This window comes from Nanorana parkeri, unplaced genomic scaffold (genome assembly GCF_000935625.1).
Source record: "Nanorana parkeri isolate BGI_ZX_2015 unplaced genomic scaffold, ASM93562v1 scaffold69, whole genome shotgun sequence".
NCBI lineage: Eukaryota > Metazoa > Chordata > Amphibia > Anura > Dicroglossidae > Nanorana > Nanorana parkeri.
In genome coordinates this window covers 1,150,734-1,174,617 of record NW_017306337.1, presented here as the reverse complement: position 1 = coordinate 1,174,617, position 23,884 = coordinate 1,150,734, and the positions used below count along the sequence as shown (strand labels likewise).

The 23,884-nt window shown below is 43.7% G+C and overlaps 1 protein-coding gene across 1 annotated transcript in view; it reads right to left on the bottom strand.

Moving 5' to 3' along the window:
• Positions 1-4,790, bottom strand: part of FAM131A (family with sequence similarity 131 member A) — a 71,672-nt gene extending 66,882 nt beyond the window's left edge. Inside the window, exon 1 of the mRNA XM_018576513.1 lies at positions 4,716-4,790. Within this exon, the coding sequence (XP_018432015.1) occupies positions 4,716-4,727 (12 nt within the window). The 5' untranslated portion in view covers positions 4,728-4,790. The remainder of the gene's footprint in view (positions 1-4,715) is intronic.
• Positions 4,791-23,884: the final 19,094 nt, after the last annotated feature.

Sequence of the window (23,884 nt, the reverse complement as noted above, 5' to 3'; positions counted from 1 at the left end):
AGCGGTTTTCCACGAGTACGAAAGCGCGGAAAACCGCCTAGGTGGGAACCCAGCCTAAAGGGGTAATGTGCCTTGGTTCCCCTAGATGGCAGCACTGTTGCAGGAGATGGTGACAGAGCAGCAACGAGCAAGGACTTTTTTTTTTTTCTTCTTCTTCTTTCTACAGAAAGTTTTTATTTGACAGGATATAGAAGACACTGGAACAGATACAGATACTAGATGGATTTCTTATATGGACAGACATCTGGATAATCCAAGGTATGTGGCAGGCAGTGAGGCATAGGAGGGGGGTGGGGTCTGGCAATTAAATACACACTGGAGACAATACACAAACTGGTAGCACTTCACACATTTCTGGGAGGGTTTTTTCCTTGCCCATTTTGGCAGGACAGTCTTCCTCTTCAGAACTTTCCTCTTCATCTTTTTCCATTTTCTTCTTTTTTGCCTGTCCTGCCTAGTTGGAAGCTGCTGGCCTTTTACAGGTTTTGGCGGAGAATCTGGATCTTCAACCTTCAAGCAGAGGGGCGGCAGCGGGTTGGAATCCCCCGACCCCGGGCGGTAAGTTGCGCTTTCTACATTTAGTCTTGCTTTGGGAAGGCAGCACTAAATGTAGTGTGGGGAAGCCACTTGTTCGTTTACAAGTGATCGCCGCAATCACTTGTATAATGTGTGCAGCCTGTCCGTCCTCCCCTCTGGGATTACCGCCAGGGGTGGACACATTCATATGGAATTCAGGAGCCAGTCTGTTCAATCCAGGAGCCAGCAGATTTTTAAAGGCCCAGGTCCATTGACAAAAACTAGAGAAAGCCTCAAAAGTTAGGCGCTGGCTGTAATTTTTCAGGAGCATTGGCAACCTGGCTCCTGGGATTTGCCCTGGATTAACCAGACACCTCTTCATCCAATTTACACAATGAAGGAAAGTAATTGCATCAAGGGAAAGCATTGCCATTGTAACAGTGATGATGAAATACAGCATTATTTTGTTTTTATCTGCCACTTCCTATCTGGACCCTTAGAGGCCTTTTGTAACGGTTTCAACCCTTGAGACACAAATCCCGATGCTGCCAGCTACTACTTTCTCAAAGAATTGTTGTGCTGACAACCACCTGATCAGCGGTACTGAGAAGAATATCAGACCCTTCCAGAGAGCCTAGGAAGACGGCGCTTTGAAAATGAGCATCCATCCGGCAGCGGCTGCTTGTTACGGCATATAAACTCACATGTCTTTGAAAGAGGGGAAATAATCAGGAGTATTCTTTGGCAGTGCACAGAACTCCTTCTCCTGATTATGGCATCACATATGCATCAGGACGGCGAAGCAGAACACAAATCACCAGTATTGTGAGAAAACATTGAGCTCTACCTCAAGGGCTGCTCGGAAAGACCCATTCTTTTCATAGAAGCCTGCAGATGGAAGCAGTCCTGCTACACAATTATCAGGGACTGGCTGATGTCACTGCACACACATTCCTATTATCCTGTCACCGCATCGCCTGACAAAACCGCAAACTCTCCCCGCAGCTATCTCCGCCAAACACACCATCAACAAAATGACGTGTTAAAAAGGAAAGAAAATGCCAGATCAGTCAGTACACATCACCATGACTAGGAAGGAAATCATAATGTAACATGCATTGGCTGTGTGTTCCAGAAATTGTTGTATGATCAATACCATACCTAGGAGGTTTCAACGTTACATGACATGTAATGTCATGTTCCCACTATAGTAAGTTGCAACAACATATAAGACCCCGTACACACGGGATTTAAAATACATGCGTCTCGATGTATTTGGAGCTCATTGCTAAATGCACCAGGAAGCATATAATGCTTTCCTATGGCTGAATGCACACCTAGATGTTCAGCGGCATCTGAGTACATTCATTCTTTCTACATATACTCAAATAAGAATTTTCTTTTCACACTATATATATATATCTATATCTATATCTATTTATATATATAGATATAGTGTGTGTAATAAAAATCATTGCAAAATAATCTTTCATGGATCATTACAGTGGCTTCTCGGATTCTCAGCGCTAATAAGCTGGTAAACATGTTGCTAATATATGTGATCTAAAGTAGATAAAAAAGCAAATATAACCGTCTCCTATTCTACAGATCAAATGGCGCTTCTAACAGATCTATCTGTGTTTTATCTATGGCATTCCACCTTTACCATCTAGACTCCAGCTTTTTACTAGCAGTATTTACAGAACACAAGCAGAGACCTGTGAATCAATAACCTAGAGGCAGATGCATGAAAACACAAGGATCATAGAGAAAAGGGTCAACACTGTAATGACAATGAATACATATCTCTCAAATAAATTAGTGTGAGTGTTTTGGAAGGCTTGCTAGAGAAGGTGTTGCTAAGTTTAGCAGCAGTATATGCAACTAGCAAACAGTTTATGCCAATCAGGGGCAGAACAGAACGTAAAATGAGTACACTCCATATAATTTAGTTTCATAAAAACATGAACTGGAAGACTTGTTCAAAGATTAGGAAGTACATTTGTAAATATGCCACCTATGAGCAGAACAGGTTGCTAAATCACAACTTCGTCACTTTCTGCTGCTTAAGCAATGCAAAATCAAAATCTTTTTGGATGGACTATGCATCTCAGTGGGAGCTCTGAGCACAGTGGCTTAGTGATTAGCACTTCTGTTTTGCAGCACTTAGGATCCCCGATTCTTACACTGGTCAGGACACCATCTGCATGGAGTTTGCATGTTCTCCCTGTGCTTGCATGGGTTTCCTCCAAGCCTCCATAGACATGCTGGTAGGTTAACTGCCTCCTGTCTGGATAAGCCCTAGTATGTATCTGTGTATGTATGCATGTGAGGTAGGGACCTTGGATTGTAAGCTCCTTGAGGGCCAGACTGACGAGAATGTATAGTATGTTGCATAGTTACATAGTATTTGGGGTTGAATAAAGACATACGTTCATCAAGTCCAACCCATATAGGTCCACGCATCATCTCATTCTTAGGGATACTGGTATCCCTGGATCTTACGGTCCCTCAAGAAATTGTCCAAACGTTTCTTGAACAAATCTACACTCTTGGCTGAAATCACTGCCGATGGCAGTGAGTTCCAGACCTTAACCGCTCTTACTGTAAAGAACCCTCTTCGCCCATTGTGCTGGAATTTTTTCTCCACCAACTTTAGGTGGTGGCCTCTAGTCTTTGTAATGGACTTAATGCTGTGAACATCTTGTACATGGAAATCATATCCCCCCTTAATCTCTTTAATTCAGCGTAAACATGTTTAAGGTCAGAAGCCTTGTCTCATAGCTCTGGTCCTCCATTCCCCTAATTAGTTTTGTTGCCCTCCGCTGGACTCTCTCCAGTTCAAGGACATCCCTTCTCAGTACCGGCGACCAAAACTGGACCAGTAAATTGTTGAGGCTATATGAATGACTATACCAATAACATGAGGCCTGCAGATGCAAACATTGGTATCATTTGTTACAAGCTGCATGAATATGTACACGGGAACTAAAGGCAGCTGCAAAAGGGGGGCTATGGGCAGCATGGACAATATTTAGAGTTGCAGAACTTGATCTGCACCTTCAAAAATTATAGAAAAAAAAAGGAGTCCATTGCTCATGCGCATTACCCATCAACTGCACCAGAATCTACATGTAAAATATCCACTCCTGCATCACGGCAGAAGATGTCGTTTAAAGACCGCGTATCAAGTGCAAACTAGAGGAATGGTACGATGACAGCATTTTAGTGACAGAGACCTTCAATAATAATCATCGCAGTCAGGTCGTCACGCTTATGCCTGCAGCCATTAATTGACCAGCTGCTCTCAAAGCTCTTACATAGCCACAGAGTCCTATGTGACAGGAAGTGACAGTGCCAAGTACTGTAGGAAGGATAAAAATAATACTGCCAGTGCCCTGGGTACTCACTGTAGTTTGTGATGGTTAAGCAGGCAGTCTAGTAGCTTAATTTGTGCCGTTTTTAAAAAAAGAACAAAAATGGCACCTTATTTTCTTTATATTGTATCTGTTTAATGCGAAGTGTATCCTTATAATACTGTAAAATATACAAAAAAGGAGACAGTTCTGCATGCTAGCCATCAGTTATATTACAATTTGCCCCAAAACATCAAACTCAGTTGTATGGTTTAAATATTCTGCAAATATATATGTGAAATGCATGTTTCATTATTCAACTGGTAAGCATCATAGGAACGGTCCCATCTACAGTTCACACACAGTATACACAGTTCCTATAACATAACCCCACTTCTGTGTAAAGGAAAACATGTTCCACATTGTAAGGTTGGACTTGATGGATTAATGTCTTTATTCAACCTCAAATACTATGTAACTATGTAACTATGTAAGGAAGAATCTTACATCACATCAGATAAAATTCGGTAGCACTTAACAAAATCATTCCCTGTGACTGCGCACATCTGCTGCACCCCTTGATAAAATTATGCTTAACCTCGAGCAATGCTTGAAAAAAAAAAAAGAAATAGCACATGGTTAGACTGTGTAATAATCGTCTGCAGATCTGCCATATCCCACATTACCCTAGCCTTCACAGCTTGCTTTAATTGCAATATTAGCAGTTCAAATTGTAACCATGCCCTGAAATTGCAGGCTAGGATCCAAAAACTAACATACTCCTATTTGGAAATATTACAGCATATTAGCTTGACCTGTCAAACAGAAGCACTGCATACAAACCTGCAATCCCATGCAGAAACGCTGCGTACAAATGTGAATATCCAAACAGGATCAATGCAAACTGAGCTGATCCTCCAAGAGAAAGTACTGCAAACCTGTAACACCATGCAGGAACAAGGCACTCACATCTGCAGCAGCATATTCAAACACTGCATACAGTATATACCTGCAGCACTGTGTAGAGACACCACTCGCAAACCCACACAACCAGGCACTACAGAAGAAGAAAAAGAAATGTGGAACTCCATGGAGAAGCATTCAACAGAAATTTCAAATAACGCACAGGAGGAGTTTATTGAAAGCTGCAAAATAATGCAAAAGCACTGCGTTCCATCTAACAACATGAAGGAGTATAGGAGGGCAGCCTTCGAGGGATCCACATGATTAACAGGCAATGGAATATTCTGTTTGCTGCAGCAGGTGCTCACACACAAGTAATGTTCATAGTCCACGGCTTGAGAAGTGCTCACGGTCCATGACAGTTTTTGTTTGCCAATGAGAAAAATGCACAAAAGTGTGCAAAAGCAATGTATATAAACACATACGACATCACATACATACAATGCACATAATACTCTAAACACATTGAGGGGAATTTATCAAAACTGGAGCAGACAAAAACTGGAGCAGATGTACATGACAACCAATCAGCTTCTCTCTTCAGTTTGTTCAGTTGAGATTTGAAAATGAAAGAGAGAAGCTGATTGGTTGCCATGCACATCTGCTCCAGTTTTGATAAATTCCCCTCATTCTGTTACACTGTACACAGAACTTCCTGCAGTTTAAATGTATCAGCATTTAATAACAAAGCAAAACACTGTACAAAAAGCATATCACAAGATATGTATATATACACAACATGTATAAACACATAGCACAATGAAGACACAATACATATACAATATATAAACACCTAGCACCATATAATGTATATAAACATAACAGTAGTCAGATTCAACAAATGCAAATGTCTAAAATGTGAAAACACAAAAAGCCATGCACATACATTGGAGGGGATTTCTCAAAACTGGAGCAGACAGAATCTGGAGCAGTTGCTCATAGCAATCAAGCAGTGTCTCTCTTCACGAAAGACGAAAAAGATTGTTGCCAGAGGCAACTGCTCCATATTGTGTCTGCTCCAGTTTTGAGAAACTCCCCTCTGCATATAAGAACACAATACCATGCAACTGAAACATATAAAAAGGCACAACACCATGAATATAGAATTAGTGTAAACAGGTAACACAAATGAAACAGTGCTGGATATAAACACACAACCACATGGAGAAACAGTGCACACATATACACACAATGCCTTTCAGTGGCATTATATGCCCTACCATACATAACTTCTGTACATAAATCCCTTAAAGCAGAACTCCGGGGAATTTTTTCTTAACCCTTGCAGTAGTGCTACCGGCGCACTGTAATCGTTAAGTGCTCGTTTTGTCCAGGGCTGAAAAAAAACAAAGTTATACTCACCTGATCCTCTGAACTGGCTGGCTGGCTGTGACAGCGCTGCCTCCAGCCTGTCTCCTTCTCAGCTGCAGCGACAAAATGTCCCTCGCTGTCCTACACTGTGTAAAGAAAGTGATGACATAGGGACCTTAGATCACTGTAGCGGAGGGGAGGCTCCAGGGACCAGTCCAAGAGCAAGTCAGCTATGAGGATCAGCTGAGTGTAACTTTTTCATTTTCAGCCCTAGACCAAAACAAGAGCTTAACCCTTGCAGTGGGGGTTGGCCCCACTGCAAGGGTTAATAAAAATTTGCCCGGAGTTCTTTTTTAACACTACACATGCACTGTAAATGACCTGTAGCTCAAGACACCAAATTGGTTCTGGAACCTCAGATTGTGGAGTTCACTTTTCTTCCTATTGCATTATGGGTTCCCACATATTTTGTGGTTCTGGAAACTGTGGTAACAGTGGAAACCCCCAAACAAGCCAACTTTGTATTATGTTCCTAACAACAACAAAAAAGAGTTCCAAAGCAAGGCGTATTACACATAAAATGCAGTCCCCTTTAGAAGCACTGCAGTCAATGGCATACTTCTATCATGTAGAAGCACTGCATACAAGCCCTGAGCTCTAAGCAGAAGCACTGAAACCACTTAATAACATACAGACGCATTGCTTAGGAACCTGCAGTGCTACGTTAGAGGCGGAATAAAAAATGAGGATACGCTCACACCAGACGCATTGTCATACATTTTGCTGCCTAGGCAAGATGCAGAAACATGAGAGAGTACATTATCAATCGGACCTGTTTACGCCAATCATTGCTTTCAATATATTCATGCATATAGCATTTTGGTGTGTTGATTTGTATTTATTTTGATCATCAACTGAATGGGCTCTTCCTACAACCCAAGACAACATGTGTTGACATAAATGCTTAATAACAAATGCATTTTATTGGTACATCTAGTTTGGTGAAGTCCTGAAAGCTGATCTCTGGTCAGCTGAATAAAATCCCCTTTTGGCTGCACCTACCACCTTTAGTCAGAATTGAATGCTTGTTTAGTAAAAAATGTATGTAATTGAAAGAATTAGTTACCTTATGTCTCGCTCCAGAAGAGCTCTCTTCTTCACCAATCGTGTGGGCCCCCATCAGTGGTCCTGCATTGCACTTAAGGATGCAGAGGGCCTGCCCACATTCTGGGTTGTAGTGAGAGCACAGAAGAGCGCTGGCTGCCATTAGAACATAGAGTGAGGTAAGTATTCCTTTCTGGTAAATCTCCCTAGACTAGCCTATCTCAACTAGGGTTCCTCCAGAGGTTGCTCATGGTTTCTATAGCAAGGACCAGTTTCTGCCTCTCCAAAAGAGGAACCACTGACACTAGTGAGCTATCTGTAAGGGGGACATTCTTCCCACTGACCACCAATCTAGAAAAAGTCCTTCTCCCCATATCACCTATACACTATATACACCTATATAAGAAGGCCCTTCTACACTAACCACCTAAATATAAGGATCCATATCCACAGACAACCATTGTAAGGGAGCATTTCACTGACCACCAGTCAAAGAAGTCTCTTCTACTCTGACCACCAATGTAAGGTAAGTATTCCTCTCTGGTAAATCTCCCTAGACTAGCCTATCTCAACTAGGGTTCCTCCAGAGGTTGCTCATGGTTTCTATAGCAAGGACCAGTTTCTGCCTCTCCAAAAGAGGAACCACTGACACTAGTGAGCTATCTGTAAGGGGGACATTCTTCCCACTGACCACCAATCTAGAAAAAGTCCTTCTCCCCATATCACCTATACACTATATACACCTATATAAGAAGGCCCTTCTACACTAACCACCTAAATATAAGGATCCATATCCACAGACAACCATTGTAAGGGAGCATTTCACTGACCACCAGTCAAATAGGTCCCTTCTCCTCTGACCACCAATGTAAGGGAGCATTTTGCTGACCACCAATCAAAGAAGTCCCTTCTCTGACCAGCAATGTAAGGGAGCATTTCACTGATCATCAATCAAAGAAGTCCCTTCTCTGACCACCAATTTTCACTGTCTGCATTTTACTTTCTGTCTGTTGTTCATTTCATTATTATTACTGAATATAATTGTGTGGCATTGAGTAGCCCTGTGTGCCAAATATGCTAAGTGCAAAGCATTCCTTATTCTTTTATTTATTCTTGTATCCACAACTTACTGTATTGTATACTAATGTACCATAAGCTATAGATTAATTAATTACTATCATGGCTTCTCAAGACTGCAAATGAATATCATAGTTTATAACAAGCATTAGAGCCTTGCCATAGTGGGTTGGCTACCAAAAGGGGAGTTTTGGAAGCTTACTGAAGTTCAGTTTTAAAGCAAACTTTAAGTGCAAAAGGCATGAGGCTGCTATTGCTAAAATGAAAATGCTGGATGCCTGGCTGTCTCAGGCTCGAGTCATTGACCAGAAGTATGCAGCAAATCAGAGTGAAGTCAGAATGTCTGAAGTGCATTAGTGTTCTAGGTCAATAACTGTATTGACAACCAGGCAATTACTCTCAGTAGCTTAACTATATCTCAGTAAAGCTTAGCTTTTATTGCTTAAAACATATGCTTGATTGCCACAACCGGAGAAACCTGCAGCAGTGTGTAGAAGTGCCCTAAACCACCCCTTTAATATGCACAAGCACTTAAAGCAATTATTTATTAATGCAGAAACCTAACTACAAGTTAAAATGACACTAAACTCAGGGGTTAAACCTTAAAACATTAATGGACCTTAACTATTAACAAAAATAGCCTATTTGTGTATCACTCAGCTGTAGATCCTCAAATCACCTCTGACATGCTGATGACAATGTCCTTCCTTCTGGAGGGTGGCTACTTTTGTTCCCCATGGTCCCTGTGTGTGTTGTAAAGTAGTCACCGCTCCAAGCTCACTCCCGTGATGGACTACAATCTCAATACAAATTAGAAAACTAAACATGAGATTGCAGTCCATCATGGGAGTGAGATTTACAACACACACAGGGACCATGGGGAACAATAGTAGCCACCCTCCAGAAGTAAGGACAGTGTCAGCACCAATTCAGGAATGATTTGAGGATCTACAGCTGAGTGATACATAAATAACATACAGTATAGTTAATAGATAATGTTACTTGAATGCATTTTTAAGGTTTAACTCCTGAGTTTAGTGTCACTTTATCGAAACTTTGATATGAAAAATGTAACTAGCAAGCAAAAACATTGCACTCATGTAAACCAACAACACCAGACAAAGGGAATAAGCGGGTTATACACCTCTACAGCCATGATGGTTTCAAAATCATGTGACACATTAAATATAAATATATTTTATATATTATATTATTGAGGTTCCCCACAGATCAGACAAAAGTAATATTCAGGAGAATCAAAAAGTGATGAATCCGTTTTTCTTAGTCTGCCTAGACATCAGCTAGTCCAATAAACGTATTCAGAGATTTCTCATAAATATAGATGTTTCCACCTAATGAAATATAAGTATACCCTATCCATAGAAAAAATAGCTTGCGTTCAAATCATTGAGCCTATATCTTTAGACACCCTTGTTCATCCATTTCATTTGCTTCTTGGAGAACTATTCAAAGCACCTAGGCTATAAATTCAAGTTTCATGTTCGTGAACATAAGCACATACGCCATAGCATATGTCAAACAACAGAGAAAAAAAGTGCACAAATATAACCCAGCCATCCTTTCCACCACGGTTCAGACAGAGAGGTCTTCGGGGACACGAGAGAGAAAGAGGCCCCAGGAGAAAAAGGGAAGAAGAGGCCCCAAGTGTCAACTGGTAAATGATAACATGCAATGTGAAGGATCACAGGTCTAAATGAAGAGGTGAGGTCAGAGCAGCAAACATTGCGCACATTAGGTCAAACAGAAGATACGCAACTGAAAATGGCATTGATAACTGAAATCAAGACGTATAGGTTCACATGAAAGATGAGAAAATGTAAGTAAATTTGAATGATATACAAGCAGTAGGGAGACAGGTCCTAAGTATAAGGAAACAGGTACAATTAGATAATACAGACAGTTTCATAAAGAGAAAAAAGACCCCGTTGTTCTTGCCTTAATTAGAATTTTATAAACGTGACAAAATCTAAGAACCTGATTTACTAAAGTCGTAATCTGGGCTGCCTGTCTTCAGCAAGGATACCTAAGGGCAGGTGTAGATGGTAGCTGTAGAAGTCGCATGAGGCCATCAGAGCCTCACATTGTTTGACTGCCTTTGTCAGATGTTACAATGTCCCACTGGCAAGGCACTCATCAAAACAGCTGAGCTGACCAGAACACAGAAGTATCCCTGCTTGTGGGGTTCGATGATCTATATAAAAAGGGGCAGAAAGACGCTTTAACTGCAATAAGCGTAGCCCAAAGCAAGTGGGGTTCAGTCAACCTTCGTAACTGCCATCTACACCTACCCTTACCCATGTTTCCTAAAGCCAGCTGTAATGAACTAACACATGCATGTTGAATACCCATCGATTACAGACCAGAAATATGCACATGCCATTCACTACAGGTAAGCACACATCCACATGGCTGTACCAGCCTACTTCTAAGTGTACATGGCTATACCTCACTGGAATACACAAGCAGGGAATTTAGAGCTCAATAAAATAAGTTTGACAGTGTTCTACTGGACTTTGCTGGATATGTATATCCAATCATTTTTGATGATTTATGCCTATGCCTGTGCAAGAATATACAACTAGATAAGCTCAAAAGAAGTAGGCTAGAACATTTTCTAAGTTCCCCAACACAGGAAAGGCCATGGCAGGCCCAATTTGACTATGCAATGTACATGTGCACCTGCTGGGAACTCCTCCGGGTATATCAACTGGTCTGTTGGCCATTGTCAACAGCCATGTCTTTGATAAACCTGTCATTAAATAGTGTTGAACACACCTGTGTCATTGCTTTACTGTAATCAGCGGAATGGACAGCATATATTTAAATAAGTTAAACTACATATAAAACCTAACTGGATGGCATACTTGCTTGCCTAAGCACTGAGTATCATACACAACTGCCATGTTGTTTCATCCATTTTTGCATCTCAGTTCTCCATCAACCTCCTTCAGCCACTTCCAGTTTACACGCTTTTGTTCCAGCTTTGCTCTTACATCATTGCTCTGGACTGCAGGGGAGTGGGAATTAAGTTAGGAAACGTCCTTTAGACAATACCCTTAGACACGGGGCGGGGGATTATATGGAATTCAGGAGCCAGTCTGTCCAATCCAGAAGCCAGAGAGGCAGCTTCATTGACAACAACTAGGGAACACCTCAAAAGTTAGGCACCAGTTGTAATTTTTAAGGAGCAATGGCGACCTGGCTCCTGGGATTTGTCCAGCCTTGCCCTAGGCATAAATGAGCAGTTAACCCTTGTAGAGCAGAGTAGTTTGTTTTTTTCTCCCAGCAATAGACTTTTGTTATTATTATTTTGACTGTACTAGTGAGTTTGTAATTGCACAATCACCATCTATTATTATACCCAATTATTGAAACAATATATATGACAAAATATGGGTCAATAGAAAGAGTGTACAATAATTAATAATGTGTGTCATTCAGCAACTGCTTTCAATTTCAAAATAGGCTTTAAAAACTCTTTGTGCACAATTATTCAGAAGTGATCATTTGTAAGTTATCTTCAACAATAAGTTATATCACAATGGCAATATATTGAGCATACTCACACAAACACTCAAGGGAGCACAGGTAGGTGAGCACTTTTTTTTGCCAGCAAGGAAGAGTGAACACTGGCATCGTAAGCTTGACTTTAGTACATCAGGTCCTTTGAGTGCGTCAGTATTACTTTAGCCTCTATTGTATAATGTGTAAAGTATGGTGGCCCCTAACAAATAAACATTTTTCTGACTTTTCTAAAAGGATCATGTATATATGATTGCTCTTGGCATGATCTTCCCAAATAAGCCTGATGGTGTGTGTCATTGCATGTATCACTGCTTAACAGCAATCCAGTTTCCACGCGGCATTTACTAATATATCAAATCTGTTATCAGCATATCCTGCAGAGCATTAACTTTTAGTTGCCAGTGCTAGCACAAGCACAGCGTTCAGCCCCACCGCCACAGCCAATACTGCCATATGGCCATCCCCGCCAGAGCCAGCACTGCATTAACCCTCACCACCTTTAAAGCCTGCACCATATTAACACATTCTTTTGAAATCAGCACAGCATGAAGGCCACCCCGGGGCCTGTAAAGCGCATAACCTATTCAGCCACAGCAGGCAGAATATTAACGTCCTGCCACAGCCTGCCAAGGAGCTCTGCCGGAGTCGGGAAATGCTCAGCCACTTCTAAAGGCATGCATAGCTAATGGTGTACTTCTGGAGTGTGGGAACAGGTGGCTCCATCCATTACACCTTATCTACTCTCCTTTCTTGTTCTCTCATATGTCTCATCGTTCTATGATGTAAGCTTGAACTGCACTCTAGGTTTTCCTTCATTACCCTCATGAATCTGTCTATCCCTTGAAGATGCTACATGATAACAGATACTTCATACTGAATGACTACAGGAAACCTGAGTTACCTAAATGCTGGCCACCCATGGAAATAATAATTAAGTTTGCATTTTACTTTTATTCACCAAGACATGTTGCAAGGGAGTGCAGCCACAATCAACACATCACAAGACCTCTTCAGGTAAGTATTTGACCCTAAAGGCAGGCCATGCAAAACTTGAATTTAGGAATCGGCCACAATTTAAGCTTTGTATGACTATCTTTAGGGTCAGACAGTTACCTGAAGTGGTCTAGTGGGTCTATGGGTGGCCCTGTCAGCACCACCCGGATTCATAAACTGATTGAAAAATTGAAGGGGCCAAGTGGAAAACTGTGGGCCGAGCAGCAACTGCACCCAATCAGATGCAGATATTGTTGGGGTATTCAGACAGACGGGTTGCTGCAGTTGTCTTAATACGATAGCCAGCAGTGCAGATTCATCCATCTCATGGATGGGAAATCGATTGAACGAGAGAAATCGAATGGGTTCATTTATATATGATCCACATGTCATATAGCTGGGCGTATGCTGTTGGCACGGCTCTAGTGCCCCTAGATGGGACTGATGAGTATATGAAATTCCTATACCCGTCAGCGCCATCTAGTGATGCTAGTGCCATACGACGGACATTGCCCGACAATACACTAGGTGGAACATTTATAAATGAACCCCTTAGATTTCTCTTATTCAAACAAACTTTTATAAATAAAACCATAGGTGTGTATGGCTAGCGTCAGTGTACTGGAACCAGTCCTGTAATACACTAGTTTGCAGCAGCCATCCCAGCACTCTATAAAAGGTACACTTGTGTATGGTCCATGTGTAATACCTTGACTCTTTCATATCATATCATGTCAGTTCCATAGTCATGCCATGCATACAGCACAGACAGTAATCATTCCAGAGATGGTACCCTAACCAATGCATTCTTCAGGGGCCTTACATCTGAAATAACCACTGGTAATGCTTGTTAAAAATCCCACTTCGGTCAGATCATGATTCCGTTCAGGATCACCTTTCATCCCCTAGCTGGTCTTGAAGCTGTTTGTGATTTCTTTATTATAAGTCTGGTCTGGTCTATACATCTGATCATACAATCTCTGTGCAATCAACTTTAGATTTCCAAAAACTATATAATATGAGGACTTACCCTATTATCCAATCAACTTGTATCCAATTAGGCAGGCCCTTATACTACATACTTGTGGTAAATCAACAAGGATGCTGTTCAATCAGATTGTATAGTGTGGTCAGCCTTAGATCTCTTATGAATTGGCTGAAATTCTAACAGTGGGTGGCCCTGCTGGCTCTACAAAGTCGATTACTCAGTTAACTTTTGTCGAAGAAGCCTGGCCAGAAATTGTTGGCCAAACAGTGATGGTTTAGCACTGTTGTGATTGTTTAGAGGACACGCTGTTTAGCGTGAATGGAGGAATCTGTAAGATTTCTTCCAGTGAAACGGCAGGCCATGATAGAAATCTGCCTGTTTAACCCGAATTATGGACCCGAATTATGATATCAATTTTGCAATTGCACGAGGATAGACAACACAAGTACGTGTATCGTTTCTCCTTCCAAGTCTACAGAAAAAGCACTCTGCTATGCTCACACATATATTTAACCCCTTCTCCACCACACTTATACACTACCTAAAGAAAACCCATTGGAATGAAAATAACCCAACCTCACGGTCAGTGTTACTCTTTTATCACCTTATTCTAGATGGAAGCATCCCCATCTCTAGTCTAATCTCAACTCCCCCAAATAAAGGAGGGCACTTCAGTGTTAGCAAGAGTCCAGCTGTAGCTTACAAAGTCTTCTTTCCATTCTTCCTGAGCCAGCAGAGCCCATCCACACCCTGTGAGTGGCCATCACGTACAAGCCTTCTTTAGAAGAAGTCTGCAGAGCATTACCCCCAGCAAGCCACAACTTGCAGAGCATCGCCTGCTATTCCAGGCAGAGCATTAGCCGTATCCTGCCAGAGGTAGGGGAGGGGGCTGGTCGCTGATGGCTCTGTACGATGAACGGGCTGACAGTGTGCACGGCTTCGGCTTTCTGGTTTTGTTCCCCGGAGCTGCAGCTGCTGATGAGCGGAGACCGTGACGTCACTCTCCCTCCACGACTACAGCATCAACAGCAACACCCTGCTGCCTTATTGTAAGGGAGGGAGCCGGGGAGACACTGGACAAAGGAGCAGGTAAGATGTCCACAAGGCAAATATGTCCACGACCTAGGGGCAGGATGTGACTGCACACAATTGGAGGAGAGATCATGACTTCATCACTGCAAGATAGATCTCATCTCAAATCAAGCAAGGTTCCCAAGACCGTATAACACATGAAAATGTCTAGGTGGTGTACATGGATTCCTACTGGTCCTTATTTTGAGGGACTGTCCCTCTTTCAGGGCCAGGTCCCTCTCTGAGAACCAGGTCAACTGTCCCTCTTTGAGAACCAAATCCCTATATCCTTCTTTCAGAACCAGGTCACTCTGCCCCTCTTTGAAAACCAGGTCCTTCTGAACCCAAACCATCTGTCCTTTTTTGAGAACCGGGTCCATCTGACCCTCTGGGAACCAGCTCGACTGTCCCTTTTCGAGAACCAGGTCAGTTGTCCTTTTTGAGAATCAGATCCCTCTGTCCTTTTTGAGAACTAGGTTCCTCTGTCCCTCATCAATAACCAAATCCCTCTGTCCCTCTATGAGAATCAAATTCCTCTGTCTCACTTTGAGGACTAGGTCCCTTTGTCCCTCTTTGAAGACTAGGTTCCTATGTCCCTCTTTCAGAACCAAATCCCTCTGTCCCTCTGTGAGAAACAGGTCTCCCTGTCCCTCTTTGCGAACAAGGTCATCTGTCCTTCATGGAGAACCAGGTCCCTCATTGAGAAGAAGATCCCTCTGTCCCTCATTTAGAAACAGGATCCTCTGCTTCTCTTGAAAACGCAGGTCCCTGTGTCCTTCTTTGAAAACCAGGCCAACTGTCCCTCTTTGAAAATTATATCCATCTGTCCTTTTTTGAGAACCAGCTCTTTCTATCCCTATTTGAAAACCAAATTCCTCTGTCCCTCTTTGAGAGATAGATCTTTTTGTCCCTGTTTGAGAACCAGGTCCCTTTTTGAGAACTAGATCCCTCTGTGCCTCAGTGAGAATCAGGTCCCTCTGTCCCTCTTTGAGAACCAGATCCCTCTTTGCCTTTTTGAGAACCAGGTCCCCCATCCCTCCAGGTCCCCCGGTCACTCTTTTAGAGCCTGGTCGTTCTATCCCTCCAGGTGTCTCTGTTCCTCTTTGAGAACCAGATCCTTCTGTCCTTTTTGGAGAACCAGGTCCCTCTATACCTCATTAAGAAGTAGATCTCTCTCTACATGTCCCTCTGTCCCTCTTTCTTCCTTAGTCTCCCCTCTTTTTGATCTGGTATAAACCCTTACAAATGTACTATTTAAAGGAGACCTTCACTTCACTAATACATTTTGGATGTTTTGACCCCCGCCCTCTGCAGTCATAAAGGCAGATCCTTTTTTTTGTTTACTTTTTTTTGGGGGGGGGGGGGGTTTGGTCCATATTCATCCCCCTCCCCATGTTCTCACCTAGGCAAGAGTGACATATGCTGCACTCTGACATGGATTTTCCAGGGGGCATCATCTTACAGAGAAGGACTGGAGGAGGTCAGATCTGGTGGCGAGTCATCAGGGCTAAGAAGAGACAGCCAGTTCCTGATGACATCAGGTTCCTCCCACCTATGTCACTACTATGTGGTGTAATGAAATAGGGATTGGTGCGAGGAGTGGGTTACTCAGGAGATCGGCACTCCCGGAAGAGTCGGTTCTTGAAGAAGCTTCACTTGGTGATATCTCTGCAGTGGAGCAGTTTTCGATGGCATGGGCAGCAGGAGGGATAAGTATTGTCTCCAGACTTTGTACTAAAAGGTCTCTCTCATTCAAGCTAGGAGGTATGGGTGTACACAATTGTGAATTATGGTATTGGTTCTTTTAATATACATCTATAATTGGCAAAGCAATGGAACTACTAAAAATGTGTCAGGTTGTAAATCTAGCTTTGTTTGCAAGATTTTCAAATTACAGCAAACTCTCTGTTATCTGGTATTCAACTAACCAGATCTCTCATCTAACCAGAAAAAAAACATCCCCTGTGCACTCACTGTTTTGCTGATCTGCGGCATGTATTATCCTGGAAATGATCGTGTGTCTGTTTGTCTTCATTTGCTTTTGATTACTGCATTTCAATATTAATATGAAGTTAATACAGAGTTTATGTGATGGTATGGTATAGTGTGTGGTATGGCATTAGTTAGGGATGTCCCAGCTGGAGCTCTGCCCACAGCAGTGACGCGGCACTCCTCCTTCCCCACCGCTCTGCCACCCACAGCATGTATGGGCGGCTGTACGTGCGGCGGGGATGGAGAGGCTGTCACTTTTTTTTTTTTACTTACCGCGCCGCGTCACTGCTGCTCCGGTGGGCGTAGTTTTTTGTGTGATCCACTGCTGCAGTGCATTCTATAGATTTACAATGATCCCCTGCTAATCTGAATGGGTTAAATGATCCGTAGTACAACTACATGTATGTACTATTATGTACTATGGATCATGATTTAACCTATTCATGTTAGCAGGGGATAATTGTAACTCTATTACTGCAGTGTACTGGACATGTGTGCTGTATATGTACTAGGGATGCACCGATACCACTTTTTTAAGACCGAGTACGAGTACCGATACTTTTTTTTTCAAGTACTCTACTTTTTCTTAAAGGGGCACGTCACATTTTTTCTAAAGCAATACACAATAATGATTTTAGGTCAGTTTCTTCATATTATGAAGAACATGAACATGAAATGAATATTTATCATGCCATTGCTAACTAAGGCTTGTATCCCCATAGTGGGGAAAATAGATGAGCACATGTCCAGACTCCAGAACACTGTATAGAGTGGCACAGCCATATCCAATTCTGCATACCTGGCTTTATATTATACATTTTTTATAATATAAAAAGGTATGCAGAATTGGATATGGCTGTGCCACTCTATACAGTGTTCTGGAGTCTGGACATGTGCTCATCTATTTTCCCCACTAGGGGGGATACAAGCCTTAGTTAGCAATGGCAAGATCTACTTATTAATTTCATTAGTTAATGTCTTTTTTTTAAATGTTATATAAAGTTAAACAACATTACAGGCATATATTATTTTTGTTCCATGTGCCCAGCCCCCATGCGGTGCTGCAGTACTAATAGAAAACGGTTTTGTTTCTGCCTGGAGATCCGAACCATTTAAATGACCCTTTAGCTCATTTTTGTCAACCAGATCCGTAACCAAAATGAACCCTATATACCAAAAAGATAAACCAGCTAACAAGAGTGGCTGGTTTAAAAAGGGTTAACAGAGGATCGGGACAAGTATTCCAATTACAAAAAGAGTTTATTAGATAAAATATGAGTTTTGGACATAAATATCATATCGCTAACTGGTTTTAAAAAAAAACAAAAAAGCATGACATACAATTATAAATCTTCAGGTATTGCAGATCTGTTTGTATAGTGTGCTCTCATTCATATATGCTCGAAACATGTTACAGTATGTTACTGACCTTACAGTAGTAGAGGTCGCACGGCTTCCACACACCTTACGATAATCGTACGATCGCGGGATTTCCCGCGATTATCGTACGATTATCGTAAGGTGTGTGGGCACCCTAACAGGGATTTTACTGTACAAGTAGCAAGCAGCTAAGGTAGACAATCTAATTCTATTCTCAATAGAAACTAGTAGTCCATCACTGGAGCCTTTTTAAAAAAAATCTGATTAATCGATTAATCGAACTTAATAATCGGCTAACTAATCGATTATGAAAATAATCGTTAGCTGCAGCCCTACTAGCTTTTTTAACGTAAACTTTTCAGATAGGTCCCCAAATGTTGATGAGCCACGGTTCTTAGACTCAAGATATCAATCTATGGGTCCATTTTCTTGGGCTCTATAGCACAGTGCTCTCATTACATGTATGGCATATCACACATGATGGGGGCTCAGAAAAAAAGATTTGGGAGCCTAGAAGTTCCTTACAGTGGAGATTGCAAAGGATTGCAACAACAATCAGGGGATCATGGTTGCAGTGCACTGGCTCCTTCACAATGTTCCTCCAACACTTGGTCTTTACAGAGTTTATCAATAAAGTTATCAATAGACTACATGAGCAGTGATGTCACCACACTTGTACTCCATTGAGAATTACAAGTCCCTCTACCACAGTGGCATATCAGACTTTTAGCTATTGGGAGGCAGGTTGGGGGTGGGAGCTGGTGAATGACACCACGTTCCATATTACACCCTATATATCAGTGTAAGCAGTAACATGGTGTTTAAAATGGATTTAACCTTTAAAATAAGTAAAACACTAACTGATTGGCATGTAGTTTACTAAGCACTGTGTACCATAAACAATTAAACAAAATGCTTGCTTTCATCTTTTTCTCATCCTGTGTTGCATCTCAATGCTGCTGATCTTCTGCAACCTCTTTGTAGCGACTGTTTACATGCATGTACTCCAGCGTTGACTGCAAGGCATTTCTTAGACGTGGATAGTGGATTTCCTGATGCTGACAACAATAAACCATGGCTGCATAATGTGTGTTGAAACAGGAGCACAACTGGGAGACAGGGAAATAGAGTTGTCACCCTATAACAAGAAGTGCCCGGAGAAGGACCTTCATGGCAGCTTCACTGGGTATACAGGCAGTCCCCGAGTTACATGCATCCAACTTACATCCGACTCCTACTTACAAACGGAGGCTATTACTGTACAGCAGGGGGTAGTTGTAATGCTACTGCGCTCGTGCCGATGAGGAGTGCCCGCCTTTTTGGGTCTGCTTCGTAGTGCTGTGCGTACATTACAGGAAGTTGGCTCTTGTTAGACGTGCAGACGAGGGGTGTCCACCAATTCTTCCAGGTCACTGTGAGGTTTTTACTGCTGTCTGTATCCTCATTAGAAAGATTTAATTTCACTTCCTGTCCTTGAGACAACAGGAAGTGAGAGGAAATCCACCCCTAGGAAGTGAAATTCACTCCTGTAAGAGTAATCATGGGAAAAAGGTGTCTCCACTGAAGCTTTATCACCAATCCTTGATTCCACGACAACACAACATTTTCAAAATCCAATTGTCACAGGGACAGAAAGTGAGATGAAATCTTCTGAACAGGGACACACAGCAAAACAAACTTTACAGGGGGTTAACCCTTCCCTATGCTATCCAAAACAAAAAAAATGGTCTGGAGTTACACCTAATAAATGTACCAGTTCCAACTTACATACAAATTCAACTTAAGAACAAACCTAAAGACCCTATCTTGTTTGTAACCCAGGGACTGCCTGTAATTTTAAATGCTGCAGTGTTTTAAAATATCATAAATATTTTGAAATGACATAAAAGCATATATGATATTTTAATGATTGGGTTTATATATACTTCAAAGTAAAATAGTAAAATGTTTTACCTGGGTGATGCACTCTGAATCATACCCTGAGCATTTATACGCTGTCTAATTTGGTCTCTTGTGGAACTGAAATGTGCAGACAGTGTACCATATGTCTTCTAGGACATGCTGGGTGTGAAAGGCTTTAGGCTAAAGGTGCCCACACACCTTGCGATAATCGTACGATAATCGCGGGAAATCCCGCAATCGTACGATAATCGCAAGGTGTGTGGAAGGCGTGCAGCCGTTTCTACTGTACGGTCGCACGACTTTTGTTTTTCGAGCATGTTAGAAAACAAGCCGGAAATTGTACGTTTTTCAGCTGGTTTGTGGCATGCTCGTAAGCTAAATGCCGCACGGGCCGGTGTGCGCAAGCGCACACTGCCCGTTCAGCATTGCGGTCATCTGAAGCCCGCCCCTCAGCGGGGCGGGCTTGCAATTATCACAAGTACGATCTGCCTGTTCCAGATGGGCAGATCGTACGTTTTTTTTAAATACCTTACAACCATCGCATGACAAAAGTCTTGCGATGGTTGTAAGGTGTATGGCCAGCTTTATATGCGTTCTGGAATGAAAAGCTGAATAGGTATGCTCAGAAATTGTCCACATTTATATCAGATTATTCTCAGGTGTGGCATTTGTTAAAGGAGAACTATGAGATGAGTGATTTCCACTCACCTCATAGTTCTAGCCGACCTGTGACAATGAGACTGTCATAGGTCGGCTCAGTAGATCGGGAGGTGAGCGAACACATACCAGGTTCGCTCACCTCTCGATCCTGTCACGGCTCTCTGCCGTGACAGGGGGAGGGGCTGGATTCCCCTCTCCCAGCTCCGATCTGCCAGCGCTGACTGGCGGAACGGACGGGGGAGGGGGCGGGTACAGCTGGCTCTGCCTCTAGATAGGCAGAGCCAGCTGTCACTCACGCAGCTGGGTGGATCCCGTCATCTACGTCGGGATCCGCTCCGGCTGCGGCGTCTCAGTATACCGCGAGCTGTAGCTCGCGGTATACTAAGCTTAGGTTGATGGGAGGACGCTAGTTTGTATCCGCCCGTTACCCTAAGGAGAACTATGGGGAAAAACACTGACCCCATAGTTCTCCTTAGGGTAACGGGAGGACGCTAGTTTGTGTCCTCCCGTTACCCTAAGCTCAGTATACCGCGAGCTACAGCTCGCGGTATACGGAGACGCCGCAGCCGGAGCGGATCCCGACGTAGATGACGGGATCCACCCAGCTGCGTGAGTGACAGCTGGCTCTGCCTCTAGATGCGCAGAGCCAGCTGTCACTCACGCAGCTGGGTGGATCCCGTCATCTACGTCGGGATCCGCTCCGGCTGCGGCGTCTCCGTATACCGCGAGCTGTAGCTCGCGGTATACTGAGCTTAGGGTAACGGCAGGACGCTAGTTTGTGTCCTCCCGTTACCCTAAGCTCAGTATACCGCGAGCTACAGCTCGCGGTATACGGAGACGCCGCAGCCGGAGCGGATCCCGACGTAGATGACGGGATCCACCCAGCTGCGTGAGTGACAGCTGGCTCTGCCTCTAGATGCGCAGAGCCAGCTGTCACTCACGCAGCTGGGTGGATCCCGTCATCTACGTCGGGATCCGCTCCGGCTGCGGCGTCTCCGTATACCGCGAGCTGTAGCTCGCGGTATACTGAGCTTAGGGTAACGGCAGGACGCTAGTTTGTGTCCTCCCGTTACCCTAAGCTCAGTATACCGCGAGCTACAGCTCGCGGTATACGGAGACGCCGCAGCCGGAGCGGATCCCGACGTAGATGACGGGATCCACCCAGCTGCGTGAGTGACAGCTGGCTCTGCCTCTAGATGCGCAGAGCCAGCTGTCACTCACGCAGCTGGGTGGATCCCGTCATCTACGTCGGGATCCGCTCCGGCTGCGGCGTCTCCGTATACCGCGAGCTGTAGCTCGCGGTATACTGAGCTTAGGGTAACGGCAGGACGCTAGTTTGTGTCCTCCCGTTACCCTAAGCTCAGTATACCGCGAGCTACAGCTCGCGGTATACGGAGACGCCGCAGCCGGAGCGGATCCCGACGTAGATGACGGGATCCACCCAGCTGCGTGAGTGACAGCTGGCTCTGCCTCTAGATGCGCAGAGCCAGCTGTCACTCACGCAGCTGGGTGGATCCCGTCATCTACGTCGGGATCCGCTCCGGCTGCGGCGTCTCCGTATACCGCGAGCTGTAGCTCGCGGTATACTGAGCTTAGGGTAACGGCAGGACGCTAGTTTGTATCCGCCCGTTACCCTAAGGAGAACTATGGGGAAAAACACTGACCCCATAGTTCTCCTTTAAGAGATGGCATACTAAAATCAGGTCAGCTGTCAGTATTACTGAAGATATCACAGTGTAGCTTCATTCTCTAATCTGCCTGTACTAGAGGAAACGCTGAAATTGGGCTTTGTTGGAGGTACTTGAGGTCTGTGATAAGAAACTTAACTTTATCAGTGCTGTGTTTTGGCAAGGAGAATATCATTTTCAAAAATGTATAGGAGACCTAAACCTTAGCTGGCTTTGCAAGACACATAAGTAAATACTGATTTCAATCAACCTTCCTCAACTCCTATTAAACTACATAACATTCTATAAGGCAAGGGTAGCATTGACTTTTAATTCCCTGTTGTGGCATTGTCCCTTAAGGCATGGCAAGACTCTGACAGCCACAGGCATGACTCCCAAAGGCAGTCATCCGACCAGCCTCTTCAACTTGGGGTTGCCGAGGGTGAGAAGAAGCAGCTAGGAACGGAATTCTCATCCAAATAAAATAAAAAATAAAAACTTACGGCGCATGGTGTTCTCAGGCGGTCTCCCATCCAGGTACTAACCAGGCCCCACCCTGCTTAGCCTGCAAGATCAGACAAGATCCTGTGCTTTCAGGGTGATATGGCTGTAGACGCTAACACTCTTCTCCGACCAGCCTCTTCAACTTGGGGTTGCAGAGGGTAAGAAGAAGAAGCAGCAGCAGCAGCAGCAGCTAGTCAGTGAGAGTAAAATAAACCTCATATCATTGGTGTCAGTGAGAGTAAAATAAGCCCCATGTCATTGATGTCAGTGGGAGGAAAATAAGCCCCATATCATTGGTGTCAGGGACAGTAAAATAAGCCACATGTCATTGATGTCAGTGGGAGCAAAATAAGCCCCATATCTTACAGGGCCCCATAGCAAAATTTTGTATGGGGCCCCGTGATTGCTAGTTATGCCCCTTGCAGAGCCCACCTGATATGACAAACAGCCCACCTGAGAGTGACCCTGCAGAGCCCACCATAGACTCTCTATAGTGGGTTCTGCAGGGTCTCAGATGGGCTGCACACCTCTTACCTGTCAGCGCTGTCCGCCTCCGTGGTCACCGGGCCCCGCCTCCTCTTCCGTCCCCGGGCCCCGCCTCCTCTTCTATGTACGGACCCCGCCTGCTCTTAGTTTGCCGGCCAGTGATGTAAGAGGAGGCGGGGTTGCTCTAAGGCGGGCCCCGCCTCCTCCTTTACTGCGAATGCCGGCCTCTTCTGCTGCAGCTGCTGGCTGTCACTGACACAGCTCTGCAGCGGCTGCGAGGGGAACCTGCGAGGGGAACGGCTCCCCGGGCCCCATAGTGGCCGCCTGGGTCGCTATGGCGATTGTTACACCACTGGGTGTGTCTGTAT